Source organism: Carassius carassius, chromosome 28, assembly GCF_963082965.1.
Source record: "Carassius carassius chromosome 28, fCarCar2.1, whole genome shotgun sequence".
NCBI lineage: Eukaryota > Metazoa > Chordata > Actinopteri > Cypriniformes > Cyprinidae > Carassius > Carassius carassius.
Window position 1 is genome coordinate 31,102,480 of NC_081782.1, and position 26,178 is coordinate 31,128,657.

The window sequence follows — 26,178 nt, forward strand, 5'->3', positions numbered from 1 at the left end:
ATCATTTATTTAATATTTTTAATTTATTTTTTTGTTTTGTATTATTTATTTACTGTTGCATATGTCTATAAATGATGCTTTGCATCTAATGTCACCTCTTTGCACGTGATGTTGATATTATCTGTATTTGTATCTTTGGTACCTTGGCATTAATAAAAATAAATAAAATAAAAAAATAAGAAATGCAAAAAAGATATTCCGGTCTGACGCATTCGCATGCGCAAGAATGGAAGTCAAAGGAAGCAAAAGTGCAGTGTGACCGCCCCTTCAGCACTCAATACAACATAAACAAACAAGCAAACAACTAAAACACCTAATATATATATATATATATATATATATATATATATATATGTATTAATGACATCTCTAAACGGCATCTCTAAATCTCCTACATTCTTTCTATGAAGTCTATTTAGAATTTTTTTTTATATTACATTTTTATATATACATATATTATATATATATATATATATATAGTCGTACATATATTAATTTGAAAGCGCTCTTCAAATTTGACTTCCTTTTCTCTTAATCGGCGTCACAGAGTATCAGAGCGACAGCTCAAGCGCATGCGCCAGTGTTTTCCAGGGACGGTGTTCATGTGGCCCGGTCCCCGGTGACGGTCTCTGTCTGGAGGTGTCCCACTATGGCAAAGGCCCGGGAAGCGCCCAGGCGCGTAACTAAAACTGAAACTACACTCAAAGCTTCGTCAGCGGACTCCCGCCTACTTACCGACTCAAAGCCGTCAGCTAATCAGACAGCAGCGTGACGCGACGCGACGCGTGTAATATTCATGAGCGCGCCTTTGCCGTAGTAGCGCAGGTGCCGCGCCGCGTTTCTCCAGCGCGTCTGACCGCAGCGGAGAGCTTCTGTCGCGGCGCTTGAATGAGGCTGATGCTGCTCTGCTGCTCGTGGAAGGACGGACGCATGGGAGAGGAGGAAGGTTAGTGTGTCTCTATACTGCTGCTGCTGCTGCTGCTGCTGTACGGTGTCCCGTGAGGAAGCAGAAGCACGTGTGCTGTGTTCACTGCTGCTGCAGCACTGCGGGAAGCACTCACTCATTAGGGCTCAAGAGTCTCCTAAACAGGGAAGGTCTGAGCTGGTGCATACCGTTATCATGTACCAAGACCATGTTTATGGATGAGTACAATGGTGTTTGGTACATAACGAAAAACTTAATATCTAGTGTTTCCAGGTAAAACTTGCTGAAACTTTAGTCTGTCTGTCGAGGGTCTTAATGAAGACGGTGTAATCATGTATTAGTACAAATCTATATACTCAAAAGACTGGAAAAGTCAAAGAAAAGTTCATGGGCGAGAAAGTATTGGATTGTGTAATGGCACTGTGATACTAGAGTACTTAAAATATACTATAGTATCATAATGGCACGCTGTTCCAAAAGACTTGTTAAAAATGTATTACAACTGTGTCCAAAGTGCCATGTTAGTATTTTGTTTATATTTTTATGGATCTGCCATAAGCACACGTCCATCAGTCCATACACACCTCCAGTTTATACATGAATCACACACATGCAGAGAACAGATCACACAAATGATCACAATGTCACTTATGATGAATATAGGACCGTTTGTTTGATTATTCAGTATTAACAGCATTATAAAGAAATGATGACACTCCTCACCTAAATGTTAGTAGTTTGTTCAGTGTTATTACAGGGTGCCTGTTATGGAAAATTCACTTTTAGATGTTGTCTGAACATAAATGTGTTGGCAGTGTGTGTACACAATCATCCTATAATGATATAAAAACACCTGCTCCTTTTTTAATCCACGCGATCCGTCATGTTTATCTTCACACTACAGCATTTATGTAAAAGCAGCATTTAAGTAAGAAATGTCTTCTTATTAAAGCTACTGAAGTTATTCAGTCAAGAGCAGTGAGTGATTTTGTTTTTATTTTATTGTTTGACTCATATTAACAGTGTAGACAGCTGCATAGGTCCTATATATTATGCTGCTGCCACACAGATCTAATATAAGTGTGATTTATTTCCCAGCTGTTTAACTTCACAGACATAACCAACAGTGTTTTTGTAACTTATCTATTTTTTTCACATAAACTTGTGTGTATTTATAGTTTAAGCACATTAAAGTATGAAAGATCACTTAGGTTAGTACTCACATGCCGTTAGGGTTGTCAAAAGGGCTGAAAAACTAAATTCGAATTTGCAATTAAATATTATCAAAATTTGAATTATATTCTAATTTAAAATGCATAATTTTAGTTAGGGTGAAGAAAAGCTTTTGGCTTCTCTTCTGAGGCCACAAGAGGGCGCATTGGGCAAAATATTACTAATGCACGTTTATTCAAAGCATAAGAAAATATGACTGTGAAAAAAGTGCATAATATTTAAAATAATGTTTATAAACCAATTATAATTAAGTAGCTTAAAGACTTATAAACCAAACAGCACCATGTGTGCATGCATAGTTTAATACAAAGGGGTGAAAGCCAATAACACAGAGTACATTTTTCATTTAAACATGAGATCAGTAGGATGGGAAAACTCACCATAAAGTCTCGAGATATGTTTTTGAAAAACACTGAAGCCACCTTAATTTTACATGGCTTTCTTAACATGCGGCTCTATTGTGTGAGACGCCAGTGCAAGGGTAGTAGAAGACGTCCCTCTCTAGAAAATGCATTCTGTGTGAATGGCTTGGTTTCAGTTTTGACGTAAACAAGATTTCCTCCACATTCTCTTTTTCCGCGATATTTTGATTGAACATCGCAGCAGCGCTGCATCTAGTTGCTCAATTGTGAAAAGCCTTCTGAAAGCTGAGCGGATGAAGCTGTGTGAGACGGAACAGAACACGGATTGTCAAGTAAACCCGGGACGGCCTTAAAGCTGCCTCCTTAACGGACACCTACAATCTGAATGTGAATTTGTATTTTAAATTCGACGAATATTCGAAATTCGAAGAAAACATTTCTTTACAGCCCTTTTTTGTCATTACTCTTACTTTATTTTATTTCTTCATTATTGTATCTCTGTATTACTCCACTCTTGATATTACATATTCTACTTGCTATTATTCATCTATTGTTTTTCATTTATTTATTATGGTATTATACATATAATTTGTGCTATTATAAATCTATTATATCACTTAGGGCTGAATGATTATGACAAAAATCATAATTGTCGATTATTCACTTGAAATCATTATTGTGATTATTAATTACAATTATCACAATTTACATTCAATGTTTATACCATTGTTTGATGCAACTGCATGACATATTTTATATGAAAATAATCAAGAAAACTGAAAAACCTTCAGTGGTTTTCTACAGTATAGTATTAAGCCACAAATGTCAACTATACATCAGATTGATATCTTACAAATATGAATGTTATTATAATGTTATACTAAAACTAAAATGAAAATAATGGTAAAAACCCTTAAGATAACATGTAGAAAGAAAAACGATTACGTAATTGTGGCATCTGTAATTGTAATCATGATTAGACATTCAATTAATTGTAATTGTGCTCTAATATCACTTATGTTATTGTAATGTTGTACTCACTTTTTTGTTGTTCTACATATACTTTTTAATATCACTTTTGCTATATGTTTCAGTGAATAACATCTGATCACTGTAAGATCCATGAAGGCTCATCAGTTACATGGGTTGTTGTTTGGAGTTTATCTGTAGACTGCTAGCAAAATAAAAAGCAGTCTAGCACTGTGTCACTTTTTGATTTGTATTCGCTGGTTGTATTCAGTTTTCTCAATGATTAGTGTTTAAAGATTGTTTTATTCCAAAGGGAATGAGCTGTGTTCTGACCTGAAGCACAAGAAAAGCTCAAATGTTGGGGTTGAAAACAGAGAAAGCAATAAAACAACTTAATTTGGTGTACATTTAACTTACACCACATTTATATGCCACAGTGATACTACATTAGGATTACAACTGTAAACTGAAAAGTGACACAATTGTGAGCTTTCATAATTTTTTACAAAATTGGATAATTTTCCAAACCTAACTAAAGAACTGGAGGCAGAGTTATTTTTAACTGCACGTAGATCACAAACCTCTGCAATCACTTGATAAATGTAAACGTTATTGTGTTTTAATCCAGAAAAAACGCAGCTCTCCTGTTTACTTCCATTTATTTTTAAGGCAGTCTTGCCCTCACTTACATGGCAGACGCGTTGATGTATCACAGCTTCAGCTAAAAGTTACATAATAATAATAAAATAATATTGTATAAAAGTTAAACGGTTATGTGTATTCTTGATGTGCCTCTGTTTCAGGCTAGAATCTTGCACCCAAACATGACAAATCCTGTTCTCACCCTCAAATTCTGCCAAACCTGTTTTCCTTCTGTTGAACACAAAATATATTTTGAAGAATGTCTGTAACCAAACAGTCGAACAAGAATATTAGGGTAATACTATATTTAGTTTAGACTAATTCATAATTGAATATTTGAGCATTTGGAAATGATCAGCAGCATTGGCCGACGGCCATCAGTCTTGCGTGTGGATCCTGCAGCGCTTCTGTTTGGAGCTGTATATCAGGATGAGCTGATGCGAGTGTGTGTTGTGTGTGTGTGTGTGTGTGTGTGTGCAGCCGGTGGCAGGTTGCCGGAGTGTGCGGGCTGCAGACAGCACATCTGTGATGAGCAGTACCTACAGGCCCTGGACACGGACTGGCACACGCTGTGTTTCAGGTAAGAGCTGTGTCTGTGAGCGTGATGGCCTTCTTCTGACCTGGAGTTTGCATATCACCAAAACTGTTGCATTGCTTCCTGAACCTTTTTTTAAGTAGGGCTACTGCTACATGATCTACACCACCAAGACAAGGCATTTACTTCACCCAGATTGTGAGTTTAGAGTCTAAATGATGAGATGAAAATAAAATGAATGGCCTTTCTAAATTAGTTTTTCTTGTGGGCTGTATACAGTGCAGTCTGATTGACCAACAGATGACCTTAATGAGAGCAGATCCTTTTACATGCTCCAAAAATCATCCAAGATGATGGACAAGTCAAGAGAAATGATGATTATTCATGCCATTCAATAGGAAAAACATTTAATTTGATTACATTTACATTTAGCAGACGCTTTTATCCAAAGCGACTTACAGTACAGTCAGGCTAATCAGGATTTTTTTACCAGTACATGTGTTCCCTGGGAATTGAACCCACAACCTTTTGCACTGCTAACACAATGTTCTGCCACTGAGCCACAGGAACATAATCATATCATTTGATACCATGTCTATCAATAAAATGAATGAAAACAAATAGAAATTGGTTCATTTTAATTAACCAAATATTTGATTGCTTATTAGAGTTAGACATTGGGTCTCGTGCGCTAATGATTGCATAGATTATTTGTATTTATACACACATTCGGACTTCCCCCGTATTCACATCACATGAATTAGTTCTTAAGCCGTCCTAATGTTAGTGAATCCGGAGTGTTCTACATCAGGCTGCATGCTTTTTGTCAGTCATTTGCATTAAAGGGATAGTTCACCCAAAAATGAAAATGAAGTGAAGTGAAGTGAAGTGACATTTCAGCCAAGTATGGTGACCCATACTCAGAATTTGTGCTCTGCATTTAACCCATCCGAAATGCACACACACAGAGCAGTGAACACACACACACACTGTGAGCACACACCTGGAGCAGTGGGCAGCCATTTATGCTGCGGCGCCCGGGGAGCAGTTGGGGGTTCGATGCCTTGCTCAAGGACACCTAAGTCGTGATATTGAAGGTGGAGAGAGAACTGTACATGCACTCCCCCCACCCACAATTCCTGCCGGCCCAGGACTCAAACTCACAACCCTTCGATTGGGAGTCCGACTCTCTAACCATTAGGCCATGACTTCCCCTTATGTGATGTTTACCCTCAGGGCATCCAGGATGTAGGTGACTTTGTTTCTTTAATAGAACACAAACTGAGATTTGTAACTCAAACCGTTGCAGTCTGTCATCCTAATAATGGAAGTTGATGGGAATCACAGCTAAAACAATAAAATAAAATGTGATGATACATTGATGTGTAAAGACACAAAACGATTGGTCTGTGCAAGAAACTGAACATTATTTATACTGTTTAGTTTTTTTTTGTTAGAACTTCTGATTGACACTCTTATCTACAATCTTAATTAGGAGTGTCAATGGTCCATTTGAGAGATAGGTGGCAGTAATGCACTAATAAGTCTGTGATCCACTGTAAATCAAGAAGAAGACGCTGCTGAGAGTACACTCAGGAGAGTTCTAAGAGCTCGGACATTGCGTGAATCTATACTGTTCAGATTCTTGCACAGACCGATCGTTTTGTGTCTGACAGACTGCAACGGTTTGAGTTAAAAATCTCAGTTTGTGTTCTGCTGAAGAAACAAAGTCACCTGCGTCATGGATGCCCTGAGGATAAACATCACATTTTCATTTTTGGGTGAACTATCCCTTTAAATATGCCCAGATCATCTCTTTCCTTGCAGACTTTCGTCACTCTCGTCAAAGATCCTCATATGATGCTCCCGATCTACAGATGTGCTCTCACCAGATCTTTGAGCAATGCAAAGAGCCAGTTCATGCACCATAAAACAGCTTTTCTACAGAGCTCTCATGAGCCGGCTGTACAGATCCTCACAGCTCCAGCTATAGTCTGACACAGCTTTACTTACTCTTTCACTGTATATGATGAAACATACATTTTACCAGAAATAACTATTAGCCTGAGATGAAACCTATATCAAATACATATCTTATCCTGTAGATTAAATAGATTATTACGAGTTACATATGTGTGCATTTAGCTGTTCCTATATTTTTCCTGAATTTAGAATATATTTTAGACTGAAAATGTTTTAGTGACTCCTGATTTCTCCGTGAAAACATCGGTACACAGGTTTCACGAGTATTCATGCTCAGTGTGAATGAGAGCCATTGTTAGTGTATCCTAGTTCAGTCGCTATGTAGGCAGTCCACTCACACAGAACTAGTGTTACTTTGCTTGTGTATTTTATTGAACCTTTCTTAAATCCCTCAGTTACTAAGGTACAGAGTGGACATTGTTCCTCAGAGCCAAACAAACAGTGATCGACTCATTTCTTGCCCTAGCAGAGGAAGTTAGATGCTTACAGGACAGACAAGCGGCTCTGAGTGTGGAACAGAGCTGCTTTTGTCTTTGTTTTCTGTGTTCACCTGTGTTCAGCCGTTGTTTGCGGCTTTTTGCTGTGTAATTGTTTCTTTCCCTATAATCCGTCAGGCCAATGTTCTGTTCTGATCTGTTCCTTCTACCAGTAACTGGAAGATTTGTGTGTCACATGATCCCAGGTGGTGTGTCAAGGCCTCCATCTGGCCAGATGAAAAGCGATCTGAGATTGAGAAAAACATTCAGTTACGCAATTCTTGTCAGCAACAATGTGGAAGTGTGTTTCATCATCAGCGGCAGTGGAGGAAAACACTGTAAGGGTGTGTTGGGCAGTTGCTAGCTGACCCAATTAAAAGGTCTGTAGATGTAGCTCAGGTTCATCCTCCTGATCTGAGGACTCATTCATGTCTCAGACACCAGACTCGTCTCCATGTTCTGCTGTGTTCATGTGTCAATCACAGTCAAACACACACAACCCACTCATATTTACACAATCCTCATCTCAAAGCCTCTTGTGAATCACTCATTGAAATGAGTTGTGTTCTTTATGCTAATATTGGGCTATGACAGGAAAAGTCCTGCTTGCAGCAATCTGATTTGCTGGCTTTAAGCAATATGTGCACAGGATTTCAGAAGTTTGTTGGGAAACCGTGTTTCATACGATGGGAACACTTAACAGCAAGATAAAAATGTTCATGTTTAGAATTCTATATTTCATTTTGTTGTAATTATGTGTGTTATTTAATTTAACTGTTTGAAAAATATAACATCAAATTAGTTCATTATTAATGTTATTAAATAGTACATTAAAACATGTATCCTTCAGATATTGTTTGATTTTATTACATTGCATAAAAAGATCAAATGAAAGTGATAAAGCAACAAAGAAACTCATTATACAGAACAAGCGGCAGGCCTCTTGCACTTACACTGCAATTTAATGCACAGATCTATTTATCTACAGCAGAAAAATAGGGTTATACTCAGAAACCAAGCCAAAAAAACAATTCATATTACTTCAGTTCAGCCACAGTTCAAGGTCACCAACTGACTGAAAACTTACAATACAATCAAAAAACTGTCTATGCTGCCCTATAAATATCATATTTACACCGTTTACACTTTGGTTATAGCGACACTTAACAAACTCTGATGTACTGTGTGGATTCTACCCTGACAGCATCTGATTGGTCACTGCATTCACACACTCAACAAACATGTCTGTGATTGAATGCTGCAGAAACATGTTGAAAATAGAAACCTTTGATGCAGGGCACTCACTCAAATACTCACGAGAGTGTCTGAAAGCAGACGCTCATCAACCACTAATGGGTTATGTCTTCAGTATTTTAGTACTGATTGGTACCATAGTACTGATACTTTTGACAACAATAATGTATATGAAATAATCACATTTGAAATCGGTCGATTGAAAGCTAGGGATGTAACGATTCACTGAACTCACGATTCGATTCACTTTTTTTTTTAACAAAATGAGATTTAAATTAAAGTGTGTCCTTTTATTATGGCTTGGATAAAATGCTGCACATGTCTTTGTGAAATTGAAATATAACACTATAATAATATACTAATATAGCACTTTGTTAGTTTGTTTTGATTGCTTCTATTGTGCTCATTTGTAAGTCGTTTTGGATAAAAGTCATCTGCTAAATAACAAAAATTGTAACATAATGTAAATGTAAACTACTAAACGAAATTTTAAAACAAGCCCCAAATCAAAAACACAAATAAAATAAATATTTTCATATATATTTAAAATAGGGCTGCTCCGATCACGATCGGCCGATCGTTAATGCGCATCTCGTCAGTAAAGCCGGTTCTATAATCAGCGGTAAATTCCCTCAGGTGCATGATTTCACATAGAGCAGCTGTTACTACACAGAGCCATTCAATCATGCACCTGAGGGAATTTACCGCTGATTATAGAACCGCCTTTACTGACAAGATGCGCATAATGATCGGCCGATCGTGATCGGAGCAGCCCTAATATAAAATAAGGTTTTATCGGTGCTCTTTCCAGTTACAATGAGAGGCAACCACTGCTTTTAATCATGATCCAAACAATGATGCTGCATTCATGCGACGTGAGCCGTTTTTAATCTAAATTAGACTATCATTTTGAAATTTGAAACAAAAACAGAATGGTTTGACTTCAGTTTTGTGAAACTATAGACAGATAAATATCTGCATGAAACAGCAGATGAGCTGACCGAGACGCAGATCTACTCTCTGCCAGCAGGTGGAGCTTAAATCGTTTCCTTGGTTACCACTGTAAACAAAGCACTTATGAACACCACAGCGCGTGGAGCTTTTAGCGTTTCCTTGGTTACCGCTATAAACAAAGCACTTATGAACACTGCAGCGGGTGGAGCTTAAAGCGTTTCCTTGGTTACTGCTGTAAACAAAGCACTTATGAACGCTTATGAACACAGCAGCGGGTGGAGCCTAAAGCGTTTCCTTGGTTACCACTGTAAACACAGCACTTATGAACACTGCAGTGGGTGGAGCTTAAAGCGTTTCCTTGGTTACCGCTGTAAACAAAGCACTTATGGACACTTATGAACACAGCAGCGGGTGGAGCCTAAAGCGTTTCCTTGGTTACCGCTGTAAACAAAGCACTTATGAACACGGCAGCGGGTGGAGCTTAAAGCGTTTCCTTGGTTACTGCTGTAAACAAAGCACTTATGAACACTTATGAACACAGCAGCGGGTGGAGCCTACAGCGTTTCCTTGGTTACCACTGTAAACAAAGCACTTATGAACACCGCAGCGGGTGGAGCTTAAATCGTTTCCTTGGTAACCGCTGTAAACAAAGCAGTGCTGCACTTTAATATGCATTATACAGAGGCAAGATGAAAAAAAAACCTTTTTTAAGCTTTCTAAAGACAGTAATTTCCCCTCAGACATACATTCATATAAAGTACCCCAATTGAATTGTGATTTGTTTAGCATCTCAACTGATTTGAATGTGACTCACATCCCTAGCAGATTTGAGTTTTACGTACTCAAACATGTTCTAAGGGCAGAAAGGAAAGTGATTGGTTTACAGATTCAACCAATGAATTTGAAGCAGAGGCGGAGTCAGGAAATTTGAACGTGCGTAAGGAATACTTCAGACAGATACGTTACTGACGCTTCTTGGGAGGCATTTATTGCAAGGTAAGTTAATTTACCATGTATTCTCATGAAAAAAATGAAAATCTCTAACATTTTAAAAGATAATTAGCGAACAAAGATACACAGAACAAATAATCATGCTTTTCACTTGACTGCTTCATCAGTTGATTGCAGCAAAGCTGGTTATGAGGTAACTGGAGTAAAAAATGCTTTTCCAATGCTTCCACACTGTCTGTGAAACCGACAGATGGCGCCGCACATGGCTGCTTCAGTGCTTGGCTCTCCAGTGTTTGTACTGTTTTTGTTTGTTTTTCCTGTATTTTGTTTAACAAACACGATCAGTTTCACCAGGGATGAACTGCTGAACATTCGGCAGAACACACCACATGATATTTTTCCGGATTTCTATTATACAGACGTTTTACTGAACATTGTTATCGGAGGAGCAGCGGCGCTGATCAAGCGCTTCAGGACGCGCAGGCGGGGAAAGCGAGCTGTCGCGCTCGTCAGACTCAGGAAGCGCGGATTTCGAACGCCATTGCCTAGCATCCATCTAGCAAATCTCCGCTCTCTACCCAACAAAACAGACAAACTCCTTCTGCTCTCTCTGACAAATAAGGATTTCTCTCACTCTGCTGCTCTGTGTTTCACGGAAACCTGGCTGAATGACGCCATACCGGACAGCGCACTCCATCTGCCGGGCTTTCAGCTGTTCAGAGCGGACCATGAAGCAGAATCAACGGGGAAATCGCGCGGCGGCGGGACATGCTTTTACATCAATGAACGTTGGTGTACAGATGTAACTGTGTTAAAGAAGATGTGCTGTTTGATCTAGAAATGCAGTTTATCAACTGCAAGCCGTTCTATTCGCCGCGGGAGTTTCACTCGTTCATTCTGGTTAGTGTTTACATTCCTCCGCAAGCGCATGTGAGCTCAGCTTTACAGAAACTCGCTGATCAGATCACAGACACAGAACAACAACACCTGGACTCGGTTTTAATCATTCTTTGGGACTTTAATAAAGCCAATCTCTCCCGTGAACTGCCAAAATACAGACAGCATGTTACATGTCCCACCAGAGACAGTAATATACTGGATCACTGTTACACCACAATAAAGGATGCATATCACTCTGTTCCACGAGCAGCTTTGGGACGTTCTGATCACTGTCTGGTTCATCTTATACCGACCTACAAGCAGAAACTTAAATCTGCTAAACCTGTAGTAAAGACTGTGAAGAGATGGACCAGTGAAACAGAGCAGGATTTACAATCTTGTTTTGACATCACTGACTGGAGTGTTTTTGAAGCTGCTACCACCGATCTGGACGAACTCACAGAGACTGTGACATCCTATATTAGTTTCTGTGAGGATATATGCATTCCTACCAGGACTTATTTAACATTCAACAATGATAAGCCATGGTTTACAGTAAAACTCAGACATCTTCGTCAGGCCAAAGAGGATGCCTACAGAAATGGGGACAGAGTCTTGTACAATCAGGCCAGGAACACACTGAACAAAGAGATTAGAGCGGCTAAAAAGACCTACGCTAAAAAGTTGGAAGACCAGTTTACTTCCAACGACTCTACTTCAGTTCGGAAAGGACTGAGAGCCATCACAAACTACAAGACACCATCCCCTTGCACTGAGGCTAATCGACGACTTGCTAACGACCTGAATGAGTTTTATTGTAGATTTGAAACCCCCAACACCCATTCTGACCATCTCCCTACACAACCATTAACACCTCCTGCAATCCCCCTCTCCATACCTCCTGCTCTTCAAATCTGTGAAGATGATGTGCGCCAGGTCTTCAAGAAAAACAAAAGAAGAAAAGCACCAGGCCCAGATGGCGATACACCAGCCTGTCTGAAAACCTGTGCTGACCAGCTGGCCCCCATCTTTTCACAGATCTTCAACAGATCTCTGGAGTTGTGTGAAGTGCCTTCCTGCTTCAAACGCTCCACCATAATCCCCATTCCAAAGAAACCCAAGATAACAGGACTTAACGACTACATACCTGTGGCTCTAACGTCTGTCGTCATGAAGTCGTTTGAAAAACTGGTTCTGGCTTATCTGAAGGACATCACTGGACCCTTACTGGACCCCCTGCAGTTTGCGTACCGAGCAAACAGGTCCGTGGATGATGCAATCAACATGGGATTGCACTTCATCCTGCTACATCTGGACAAAACAGGGACTTATGTGAGGATCCTGTTTGTGGACTTTAGTTCGGCTTTCAACACCATCCTCCCAACAACCCTCCAGACCAAACTGACCCAGCTCTCTGTTCCTAGCTCTATCTGTCAGTGGATCACCAGCTTTCTGACAGATAGGCAACAGTTAGTGAGACTGGGGAAATTCATGTCAAACAGCTGCTCCACCAACACTGGAGCCCCTCAGGGATGTGTTCTCTCCCCTCTGCTCTTCTCCCTGTACACCAACGACTGCACCTCTAAAGACCCCTCTGTCAAGCTCCTGAAGTTTGCAGACGACACTACAGTCATCGGCCTCATCCAGGACGTTGACGAGTCTGCTTACAGACAAGAGGTTGAGCAGTTGGCTGTCTGGTGCAGTCTTAACAACCTGGAGCTGAACACGCTCAAAACAGTGGAGATGATTGTGGACTTTAGGAGAAACCCCCCTGCACTCCCCCCACTCACCATCATGAACAGCACTGTGGCTGCAGTGGAGTCATTCAGATTCCTGGGAACCACCATCTCTCAGGACCTGAAGTGGGACAATCACATTGACTCCATTGTGAAAAAGCCCAACAAAGGTTGTACTTCCTTCGCCAGCTGAGGAAGTTTAACCTGCCACAGGAGCTGCTGAAACAGTTCTACTCAGCCGTCATTGAGTCAGTCCTGTGTACTTCAATTACTGTCTGGTTTGGTTCAGCAACAAAATCAGATATCAGAAGACTACAGAGAACTGTTCGGACTGCTGAAAGGATTATTGGTGCTCCCCTGCCCACCCTCCAAGAACTGTACACATCCAGAGTGAGGAAAAGGGCTCAGAAAATCACTCTGGATCCCTCACATCCAAGTTACCCTATCTTTGAACTTTTGCCATCTGGCCGGCGAGACCGCAAATACCAGAACAAAAAGGCACAAGAATAGTTTCTTCCCCCAGGCAATCTACCTCATGAACAGTTAAATGTTTCCCACTTAAACTTATGCTTATGCAAAAAATTTGCAATATCCTTATATTTATTTGTTACCCCTCCATCCTAGAACATTCCTGCATCTCACTCAATCCTATTCCATTATCATTTATAGCACAATTGTTTATACACTTATTTATTTGCCAATTTGTAATTCTCCTTTTTTGTAATTTTTTTTTTTTTTTTTGGTCTGTGTGTTGTTGTCTCTGTGTACTGGAAGCTTATGTCACTAAAACAATTTCCTTGTATGTCCAAGCATACTTGGCAATAGGGCTGGGCGATATACAAAAAAAAATTATATCTCGATATTGTCAAATTTTTTACGATATTCGATATATATCTCGATATGTTTGCATTTGCATTTAAATAATGAAAAATAAAACATGATTTTCTTTTGCCCATAAAAAAAAACATTTAGATTAAACAGCTAATTTAAGCAGTTAAAAAATCTAGACCAAGAGACCAAGAGATCACTTACTGCTTTTTATTAAATGAATACATGTAGGCCTATATGTAACTGAAGCAGTGCAAATTAAGTAACAGTTACAGAAAGTGCATTCTGTCAACTTTTTAGTGCATGCAATTCACAATTTAAACTATGCAACTGGGATAAGTATTTTATTTGAATTTTTTTAACAAGTTTTTAAGCTAAGAACACAAGTCTGTCAACTGTCTGTGGTTTTAAGAGAAGCTCTGTGGCATGAAACTGTTCCTACTGACACTAAAAACCCTCTTAGATGGGGAGCTAGTTGCTGAAGCACATAGCTATTTCTTATATGTAAATATATATAAATGAATACCAAAGACTTTTGCACTTTCTCTATCGAAACTGGTAAACATATCAGTGAAATTCCCCAATAGTAATTCCAAATGGCCATAGCCTATGTTTCTCTATTCAAACATCAGCGGTCGAGTAAGTGCATTTATTTTGCGATCACAAATGCAAACAATACAGTTGAGATCTCACAACAGAACACAGACCGGCTGAACGACGCTTTCATTAGATCGCTCAATTCCAGCTTGTTAGTGTTTTCAGATTATCGTCAGCGGCTCTTCCGCAATGAGGAGTGAGCACGTGCGCATGGTTGCCAGATTGCTTAAAATAAGCAAACACCGGGCAGAAAATGTATCCTTGTAACAGTGGAGCTCTGACTCGGAGATTTAAACTCTTGTTATCTGGCATTCGGCGCGTTCTTTTGGGAAAGTATGCTTGAATTTGAAATATTCGATATTCCCGATATATTCAAATTGTACATCGTCGTCAAAATTATTCCGATATTATCGCTAATATTCGATATATCGCCCAGCCCTACTTGGCAATAAAGCTCATTCTGATTCTGATTCTGAAATGAGAGAAAAAGTACTCATTCATATCTCCTTGACATTACATCAGTCAGTTAGCGTTAGCATTAGCGTTAGCACTGCTCTCAGGGCAGGAGTACTCGATATTACTGTTATTTTTAATGAAGTATTCATATTACTGTTATTTTAATTAACGATGCGCTGGGGCATCGATCTCAACGATCTCAGGGCAGGAGTACTCAATATTCATATTACAGTTATTTTTACTGATCTATGTGCTGCTCTCAGGGCACGAGTACTCAATATTCATATTACTGTTATGTTTAGTGTAACGTGCTGCTCTCAGGGCACGAGTACTCAATATTCATATTACTGTTATGTTTAGTGTAACGTGCTGCTCTCAGGGCACGAGTACTCAATATTCATATTACTGTTATGTTTAGTGTAACGTACTGCTCTCAGGGTAGGAGTACTCAATATTCATATTACAGTTATCTTTACTGATCTCAGGGCAGGAGTACTCAATATTCATATTACAGTTATTTTTACTGTTCTATGAGCTGCTCTCAGCGTAGGAGTACTCTATCTTCATACTACTGTTATTTTTAGTGTATTATATACTGCTCTGGGGCAAAAGTACTCAATATTCATATTACTGTTATTTTTACTGAACTATGAGATGCTCTCAGGGCAGGAGTACATGATATTCATATTTTTAAGAGTAATCAGTTTTTTTTAATCATTACATTTATAAATCAATAGACAATTTCTGCATTATTGAATGATCTTTTATTTTGTTTTCCAGTTACCTGGAGGAGCTGGCAGAAACAGGACAAATCAAAGGAGCTAACACTGAGGCAGCTGATGCTGCTGAGTGCAAAATGGTGCAAAAATGGAGATGAATGAAAAATGGTGTGTGTTTGGTTCCACCTGATAAAAGCACATAATAGCCAAGGGTATTCGTAGGGTAATTGGTTCTCATGGGGAGGTTAGCGAATATAAACATTTACAGGGGTTAGTCTGTGATTTTATTGCCATCTGAATCCAGAATGTCATTGTTTTTTCTCCCACAATCCCCATGAAAATCTCCGGCCGAATCCCAAGGTCATGTGGTAATTTAATTGCTGTCCAAATCCACATCTCTGAGATTAAATCATTTTAAAAATAACCGTTTAAAACCGTTTTCACCACTGTTTAACACCATATACTAACTGTTGTACTTTGCATGCATATTACAAAAAAAATACTAAAATGTTTACAAGAATACTATTTCAGAAATGCTCCATCACAGTGATTGGATGCTTATTAAGAACAAAAAGACCAGAAAAGCACGTAAACATTTGAAATGGGTCACTATTATGTCAGTAACAGGTATGCAACAGAATTATTTTATATTTATAGGCCTACAATTACATACTTAAAAATGCAAACCAAGTAGCTTTGTTTGCCTTGTGTAAATAAGAGGTTGCATTTACTTATTAATGCTAATCTCCACATTTTTTGAGACCCATAATTTTGAGAGATAAAATTTAAGAAAACCATTTCAGCTATATTGGGTCTATTTTCCTTTTAAACCAGAGATTTAAATAAATAATAAATATTATATTATTACATTTAAATCTATTATTCCAAGAGTATGACATTTTATTTAGAGCAGACAACCATGCAACTGGCCATGTCTGCAGTGCGTTCCTAGGTTCACACATCTTATCTTCTCCACTGTGAATAAATCATCAAATCCATGTGATCACTGAGGTGTCATGTAAATAATTCTTTCCATATGTTCATATGCATAACAATTGCCATCTAAATTGTGAGAGAAGTCCTGAGTTGACTTGGTGATACATAAATGTGATTTCAAAAGTTCCGGGTGTCAATCTATGTGCAACCACTTAATGTTCTCATAGGCTGTTGCAGAGAAATTAAGCCCTGTCATTCTAAAAATAACCAAAATGTTTTATATATATATATATATATATATAAAACAATACCACGACTTAGGTGCCCTTGAGCAAGGCATCGAACACCCAACGGCTCCATGGGCGCCGAAGCATAAATGGCAGCCCACTGCTCCGGGTGTGTGTTCACAGTGTGTGTGTGAATACTTGGCTGAATGTCACGTCACTTTCACTTTCACTTAAAAATAAAAATAATCAAGTATAATTATGACTTCTTTCCTTACAAACAAATCCAGTGAATTAAATGCATGTACAATACACAGGAAGATTTCGCTGCAAAAGGTAGGTAGGTGCATCACTAAACTGATGTAGTTTGAACGTGCTCCCTTTAAACCAGGCCCTAGGTCGCCTTGCAAGATATCTTCTCAAAGCCAGTTTCTCAAAGTAAAGAAAAATAAATAGTCTGGTCTCATAAACAGTCTGGTTTCAATTTGCACTGATGATTATGAAAAAATAAGTAAAAATATAAACATAAAAACAAAAACATTATTTTACCTGAATGTGACGAGTGGGGCGGGGCCGAGGGACGTGGGAGTGAGGCCGGTGGAGTGATTGGAGATGAGCTACACCTGTTCGACCCACCGGTCTCGAGTCCCACGGAGGAGATGGAAGGATATAAAACTGGAGCGACGACAGTGAAGGACAAGAGACCGGTGGGTCGAACAGGTGTAGCTCATCTCCAAACCAGGAACATTACATATATGAACAGCTCACTGCCCAGCATCTGAAATTTAGCAATGTAAGCAAACATAATTACTAGTAAAATCATAAAAATCACATTTCAACTCCCTCAAAATTGACAATTTCTTAAAGATACATAATACATTCTTAAACCCTGAAATTTCTACAGCCTACTGTACTCTGTTTGGCCTCAGCTGCAACTACAGTGATTGAGGGCAGATTAGAGTAGTAGACGTTTGAAGAACAGCCGATGAAGTCCACAGGCTGGCATTATGCAAACAAACCTAACTGGTAACATGAAGTGAGATTGGAGTTTCTGACACTCATTTCAGCACAGTAGTTCAGAATCAGTTTTCATACTTTTACGAGACAAAACTTTTATTGTCGTGCAATTTGATCTGTAAACCTTTGCAGACTTTTTTACATTTACAAACAGCTATATTGCAATTCATGAAAAACAATATTTGAGGGGAAAATAATATGGGCACTTATATCAGCAATAATATGTGCACAAATATCAGCAAGATTCTCAAATAAAACTAGAGGAGCTTACAAAGAAAGTCCAGAAATTTCCTTTCTCCAAGAAGGAACCAATGATGGCTTCTGCCTTTTCCAAGAATGTTATTCTGCAAAGAAGAAAAACTACATGAAACAGTCACAGCTGTAATAAAAAAATGTATGGGCCCTGAGAGCAGCACATAGTAAAATAATAGTAATATGAATATTAAACAATCCTGCCCTAAGAGTAGTATATAATACACTAAAAATAACAGTAATATGAATATTGAGTACTCCTGTCCTGAGAGGTGCACATAGTTTATTAAAATAATGGTAATATAAATATTGAGTATTCCTGCCCTCAGAGCAGGGCATAGATAATACAAATAACAGTAATGTGAATATTGAGTACTCCTGCCCTAAGAGCAGTGCATAGATAATTAAAATAATAGTAATATGAATATTGAGTATTCCTGCTCAGAGAGCAGCACATAGTTTAGTAAAATAATAGTAATATGAATATGGAGTACTCCTGCCCTGAGAGCAGCACATAATACAATAATAATAACAGTAATGTGAATATTGAATACTCCTGCCCTGAGAGCAGCTCATAGTTTAGTAAAATAATAGTAATATGAATATTGAGTACTCCTGCCCTGAGAGCAGCTCATAGTTTAGTAAAATAACAGTAATGTGAATATTGAGTACTCCTGCCCTGAGAGCAGCTCATAGAACAGTAAAAATAATAGTAATATGAATATTGAGTACTCCTGCCCTGAGAGCAGCTCATAGTTTAGTAAAATAATATTAATAAGAATATTGAGTACTCCTGCCCTGAGAGCAGCTCATAGTTTAGTAAAATAATATTAATAAGAATATTGAGTACATCTGCCCTGAGAGCAGCACATAGTTTAGTAAAATAATAGTAATATGAATATTGAGTACTTCTGCCCTGAGAGCAGCACACAGTTCATTAAAAATAGCATACATTTAAATATCGAATACTCATGCCCTGTAAGCAGCACACAGTTTATTAAAAATAACAGTAATATCAATATCGAGTACTCCTGCCCTGAGAGCAGTGCTAATGCTAATGCTAACGCTAACTGACTGATGTAATGTCAAGGAGAGTTCTTTTTTCGCTCATATCTGTTTCACAGACAGCGTGGAAGCATTGGAAAAGCATGTTTTACTCCAGTTACCTCATAACTAGCTTTGGTGTAATCAACTGATGAAGCAGTCAAGTGAAAATGCATGCTATATAATATTTAGTCCATGATTACTTGTTCTGTGCATCTTTGTTTGCTAATTATCTTATTAAATGAAATATCATAATATATCATATCAATAATATAATATTATCTTATTAAATAATACATGCTGCACAACTCCTTGTTCAAGCTCTTGTTCTGTCCAGGCTGGACTATTGCAATGCTCTCTTGGCAGGTCTTCCAGCCAATTCTATCAAACCTTTACAAGTAATTCAGAACGCGGCAGCAAGATTAATTTTTAATGAGCCAAAAAGAATACACGTCACACCTCTGTTTATCAATTTGCACTGGCTTCCAATAGCTGCTCGCATAAAATTCAAGGCATTGATGTTTGCCTACAAAACTACCACTGGCTCTGCACCCATTTACCTAAATGTATTACTTCAGACTTATGTGCCTCTAGAAGCTTGCGTTCTGCAAGTGAACGTCGCTTGATTGTTCATCCCAAAGAAGCACAAAGTCACTTTTACGGACTTTTAAATTAAATGTTCCCTCCTGGTGGAATGACCTCCTCAACTCAATCCCAGCAGCTGAGTCCTTAGCCATCTTCAAGAATCGGCTTAAAACACATCTCTTCCATCTTTATTTGACCCTCGAACTTTAACACTCACTATTCTAATTCTATTCTTTAAAAAAATCTAACTACCTTTCTAATCTTTTTATATTCTATCTTCTTTTCATTAATTATGCAATTGTATGTGTGTGTGTATGTGTAAAGACCTCTAACACTAGCTTGCTCTATTCTTTTTTTATTCTATCTGTTTTCTTTATATTATATTATTTAAAATCCCATGCTAGGTGTACTGTGTTAACCTAACTGAGACTTGTTATAGCACTTATATATCATTGCTCTTTTTGTTATTTTTGATTGCTTCCACTGTCCTCATCTGTAAGTCGCTTTGGATAAAAGCGTCTGCTAAATGAATAAATGTAAATGTTAGAGATGTTAATTTTTTCATGAAAATACATGGTAAATGAACTTACCTTGCAATAAATGCCTCCCACGAAGCGTCAGTAACGTATCTGTCTGAAGTATTCCTTCCACACGTTCAAATTTCCTGACTCCGCCTCTGCTTCAATTTCATTGGTTGAATCTGTAAACCAATCATTTTCCTTTTTGCCCTCAGAACATGTTTGAGTAAGTAAAACTCCCATCTGCACATCCCTACTGAAAGCTGATAACGTGTATATGAGCAGTACTGGTCAGGTTGTGGTTGTCTGGATCAGAGCTCATGTAGATATTGGGAGGTCTGTGTCACCGCTTACTTCACAACAGCAGCTTTACTTGTTTTCTGGTGTGTCACTGAGTCACAAAGCAGAAGCTGAACTTCCCTACAGCGCTGTACCGCACAGATCTGCAGACCTCGTCTTCCCTGTGTGAGAGCCGGTGATTTCCATCACGCTCTAATCCAGCGGATGGAGGATCAGTTCTAGTTTCAGGCCAGATCCGCTTAGAATGAGCAGAGGGCCGGACCTGTGTTTGTGATTGCAATAGGACTCGAATCACTGCGTGATTGTTAGGCTGCTTAATCATCAGCTCTGATCTCCAGGGAATAATTGCATCGATGTGGGCTGATTAGCTGTGTGTGTCTTGTGTTTTATGTAAGGGGTGATTTTTGTGGCCTGTGTGCCGCCTGTCAGCTGAGAGACCAGCGCAAGTGAGCCAGACTTTCCAGATTAGATCAAATGATATTTTAGGGGAATTTACTTCCTTCATTCGCTCTCTTGATTTCATTCTTTCAGTTATTGCAGATATCTGAACAAACAGCAGTTAAAGACATCAGAGCACTTGACAAAGTTTAATAAAGCATCACAAATGGATTGAATCTGTGTGAATTTGTCTAACTCTGTAAACTTGTGTTATGATCCTTATTATTTCACCAAGTAGGATTTGTTTCTGGTTCAAAGTACATGTTGGTCAATAACTTTGTTCATCACCAGGTTTTATTGAAAGTCGGGGTAGGTGATAGGACCAAAATATAACCATATATATCACAATGTAGTTATTTTTGCTTTTGAGTTTTAATTTAATTTAAGTTTTTATGATATTAACATTTTAAAAAAAAAATTATAATTCTTGTCAAAAGTGTCAGTATCACAAAAAAAAAAAAAATATATATATATATATATATATAAACACAACTCAATGCTTCTTAGTCCTGGAAAAACATTTCTGTTTGTCAGATTTCAGGGTGGACCTGAGGGATGTACCATGTCCCTCAGATTTGAGGTGGTTAACTCTTTCCCCGCCAGCATTTTTGAAAAAAAGTTGCCAGCCACCGCCAGCGATTTTGATGATTTTCACTAAAATTTGATGGCTTTTTTTATGTTATTCTAACTTAAAGCATTGTTTTTGTTAACACTTGAATATTATGAATATTAGGTAGGTTTCACAAAGATCTATAATTTGTGAGAAAATCACATTTTTATCAAAAACTACATCTGGATAATATTCAGTACGATTATCAAAGCATAAATCCACACCTCCAAAGCTTGCACAGACATATACCACTTCCTGAATCAAATTTTACTCCTTAATATTATGCAGTTTTCATTTATATGCTGTCTATCATGGATGATTGCATTATTTATCATATGTATGTTTACATAAGGGTTTGCTCATTTCTCCATCCTGTTCACATGTGTTTTTGTTCGGGAGGTATTGTACTCTTTCAGAAGATGTGTAATAGCGCCCCTGAGTGTATAATAGTGAAAACATGGAAATCCGTAAAAACTTGTCAGTGACGGGGAAAGAGTTAATGTGGAGGGGTTGGTTAAGCAGAATAAGGTATAGAGAACATGAACTAATAAAACGGTTTAGCTCCAGAGACACATCTGTCCTGCGGTGTTTTATCAGGCACATCCCTTGTTCTGCGGAGTCAGCAAAAGCATTTCCACTGGGTTTGGAAAGTGGCACGATCAAGAACTGTCTCCGTGTCGAGACAGAGGACATCAGGTCTGAGGGAAAGAGAGGACTGTGGAGTTTTCACATCTGTGGCCTCATCCTGAGGTGAAGGTCGAGGAAAGAGGTCGCTCTGTTCCCATCTGTGACATCAGGAGCTTATATCGGAGCCAAACCTTGGCCAGGTGTATTCAAGTACCTACACAGGAAATATATGCATTTCAGTTCAGTTTTTTGTTTAACTGGTCTAAGGTATAGTTCATGGAAGATATGAAGGCTGTCCTTCATACCACAGTTGAATACAGTGTCCATCACACTGCTGTGGATATACTGCAGGAGCAGATTGTCTTCATTTAAACAACAGATCACTTATAACAGGGCTCCAAACTGCAACTACAACGGTCACATTTGCGACAAAAAATATTAAATTGCGAGTGAAGTTTTTGTTGAAGTCGCCACTGGTGACTAGGTGTATGTAATTACGTTATCACTTAAAAATTTGAATGTAATGCTTTTTTCGTCATTGTTTTGTGGTCACATCTTTTGTTTTGTTCACATATAAAAATGAGAAGATGTGCATCAAAGTTTTAGTGGAAGAAAGAGTTTCATAGAGTCCTCTTATCTGCAGCACTGACACACACCTGATAAACACAGCTCAGATGTGCAGAGCGCGCGAGAGAGAGAGAAATGATAGAGACGCAAGAAGCGAAAGAGCAGAGAAGCCTATTTCGTGCACAACTTGAACAAACTACAACAAGTAAAGCTGTCAGCTGTGTGGGTATTGGCGATATCATTAACAATTCTCAGTTATAATCATTAATAATACGGCTTCTTCTTAACAAGATCTTAGTATATGCCAGTGGTGGTGAACTCTGGTCCTGAAGAGCCACAGCCCAGCAGAGTTCAGCTCCAACCCTAATTAAAACTCACCTGCCTGTAGCTTTCTAATAACCCTTCAGTTCTCGATGAGCTTGTTCAGGTTTGTTTGATTAGGGTTGAAGCTGCACTCTGCTGTTCGCCTGTCAGTGACTACGTTTACATGCTGTTAAAATACGGGTTATGGTCGGGTTAAGGTCACTATTTGGGTTTCTGAAACATCGTGAGCAGAGAGAGTTACTCCTGTATGCATGGAATGTGTAATCAGTCGCCAATCCCGATGTAAACGGCGACGCACGGTTAGCGTCTGGACGTACGGACAACAAGACGCAATATGCGTCATTTCCGATTCTTCTTCCTGTATCCAAAGACAACAACAACAACAGCAGCAGCAGGCGGATAATGAATAGTTTGGGGCAGATAGCGATAGTCTTTGTTTGCGCTTTGGCGCTGGTACTGATCCACCAGCAGCACTTGAAACTACTGTGCCTATACTGCACGCAGGGTTTTTTATGTGCTGTCTCTACTCAAAAAAAACCAAGATTCCTTGCGAATGGAACATGCGCAGAACACACATTTTGATGGGGATATGCCGAAACGCGTTTACAAGACCAAATATTCAGGTTAGAAAAGGGGTACCCCAGGTATAATATCCCGGTTTTTAAAAACCAGGATATGAGTATATCCGGGTTTTTGCCGGTGTTTACATGGCCGTGCGCGACCGGGTTATTGCTAATATCCCGGTTTTGAACGGGTTATTGGCTGCATGTAAACGTAGTCAGTGTCTGGTCTGTGTTTCCCTGTGTGTGTGTGTGTGTGTTCACTGCTGTGTGTGTGCACTTTGGATGGGTTAAATGCAGAGCACAAATTCTTGGCTGTATGTCACGTCACTTTTACACTTTCACTTTTTAAAGGTTCTTCAGATGTTAAAGGTTCTTTATGAAACCATTAAGTCATCGTGAAGCACCTTTATTTTTAAGAGTGTAGGACAACATTTACTGGAAGCATTGAGGAGCCCAAGCTACTCTCAGTGGCCAAGTGATGCTCATGGTCCATGATATTGGTACAGATTCTGTGTAATAAACAATGTGTGACTTTATATTTCAAGTTGGAAAAGACATTTAGTTCCCACTGTAGGTGAACATTAGCTCCCAGGTCATCTACAAGATGGATTAAAATGTTGATAAAGTTAAGAAAAGATGAGACCAACACATGAAAGTATGATTGAAATGTTAAAATATAAATAAATAAAGTATTAAAAATAAAATAAAACACGTTTATTCTGTGGCACCTCAAAAATAATTCTGCACCTCCGTGAAGTTGGCACCCCATAAAAAGAAATAATCACCAAAACTATGCCATTCGTTTGTGCTACGTTTGTGCTGATTTGTGCCACAAAAATTAACGTTTGTGCTGGTTTGGTGTTTGAGATATTAAACATTCTTTTTTTGACCGTGTGACGTCACTCTCCGCTCCATGTTGCCCAAATCACTCCAAACCAGCGCAGTTTGTTTGTGCTCAATTTGTGCCCATTTGTGCCGTTAAATCAAACACTATATCTATTTTCCTTCCGTAGATATAACCAAAATATTTTCGGAGAGTGACGTCACACGGTCAAAAAAAGAATGTTTAATATCTCAAACACCAGACCAGCACAAACGTTCATTTTTGTGGCACAAATCAGCACAAACGAACGAATGGCAAAGTTTTGGTGATTATTTCTTTTTATGGGGTGCCAACTTCACGGAGGTTAATTCTGCGCCTAGGTTTTTTTCTTCTAGGAGCCAATGGCCTGTATAATTTATAGCTTAAATGATAATAAAACCATTCTGAGTAGTTCTTATGCTTTATACTATTGATGGGATCTTGGGTGTTTGCTGACTGATCTAATGTTTCTCAGGATTGGAGTTTTGTCCAAATCCCTAACCCTAGCAGGAGCAATAGTAATAATGATGCTGTACTAGCCAACACCAGTAATCCATCTCATAGCTTTATTAGAGCATCTGTAGTATACACACTGTGTCATTCGCCCCTACCCCCCCCCCCCCTCCCCCGATTTTTTTTTTTACATCAGTCCAGTTCATTATTTCTAGCAATAACCTCAACTTAAATCAAATCCACATGTAGTAGTTGCGAAACACATTACAGCTAGAATACTTCCAGTGTTTTCCAATGACATGATGTTTCTGGCCAAACTCAGGGCAACAGCTTTCCCCTCAGAGCCCTGCTTCCTCCTGAGCTTTCTTTCAGAGAGTTTTCCTTGCCTGGTTTTTGTTCCCAAAAGGGTTTCACCCAAATCTGCTCTGTAATGCTGCTCTGTGGTAATGGGTATAGTTAAAAACAGCATGTAAATGAATTAAGTTTTTCCATCCATGCTGCTGGGAAAGTGGCGTGAGAATATCAGAGACCCTGTTACTGCCGATCCAGCTGTCATGGGTTTGTTTTCTCCTGGATGCATGCAGTGAGTCAGCAGCTCTGTACTGGAGAACATCTGCTGGAGCTGTGTGTATTTCTATATTTGGGTCAAGGGCAAAAAAATAAAATCACTTTTGTAAAATTCCTATTGATGCGGACATTTAAATGTCTTTAACCCATTTATGTTTGTATGTCTTGATTTTGTGCCACCTTGTCTTTCTTTCTCATCACATTTGATTCAGCAAGAGTTAGTAGAGTTTACCCTCTGCATTGACGGAGGTGAGCTGAGGCTAGATTCATAATCCTAGCAGATACTAACAGCTGATCTCAGGCCAGTGGTGATTGGGGAAGTACAGGCGGGTGCTTAGTGTTTCAGCGCAGGTCAGATCAGATGAAACCTATGTGAGGAACTTACTGTCATTCACACACATCTCCTTCAGCAGCCAGGCTGGATTTCACTCTGTCCAGAAAGATCAGTTTGATTGATCCACACAAAACAACTCTGATGTCGTTCCAGCATCGCAGAAGAAGGTAGGACGAGTTTGACTGGATAACCACAACAACAAGTGTACAGTTGTAAATATCATTCTGTGGCAGTACCATGATAAAATAACACTGTCATATGGTAGAACCATGGTTTGTAGGCATACAGTTACTGTATTATTAACCCACACTTAAAACTAAGTGACTGTTATTACATTGATAATTTTAGTGGAAGTATGATGTTAGTTCCCCTCAGTAACCACAGGTGTAGTTCATCACATGTTTATTAAAGCACAGTACTTTTTGAACAATATGTCTGTTGTTTTATCTTTTAAAAGT

The 26,178-nt window shown here is 38.8% G+C and overlaps 1 protein-coding gene across 2 annotated transcripts in view; it reads left to right on the forward strand.

Annotated features, from left to right (window-relative positions):
* Positions 1-589: 589 nt before the first annotated feature.
* Positions 590-26,178, forward strand: part of LOC132108301 (LIM domain kinase 1-like) — a 78,165-nt gene continuing 52,576 nt past the window's right edge. Inside the window, exons 1-2 of one of the 2 annotated variants that reach the window (XM_059515000.1) lie at positions 590-946; positions 4,612-4,711. In XM_059515000.1, coding sequence (XP_059370983.1) covers positions 889-946; positions 4,612-4,711 — 158 coding nt within the window. In that variant the 5' untranslated portion in view covers positions 590-888. Of the gene's footprint in view, positions 947-4,611; positions 4,712-25,699; positions 25,888-26,178 lie in introns of those variants that run through there. The other variant, XM_059515002.1, reaches the window with a different exon arrangement.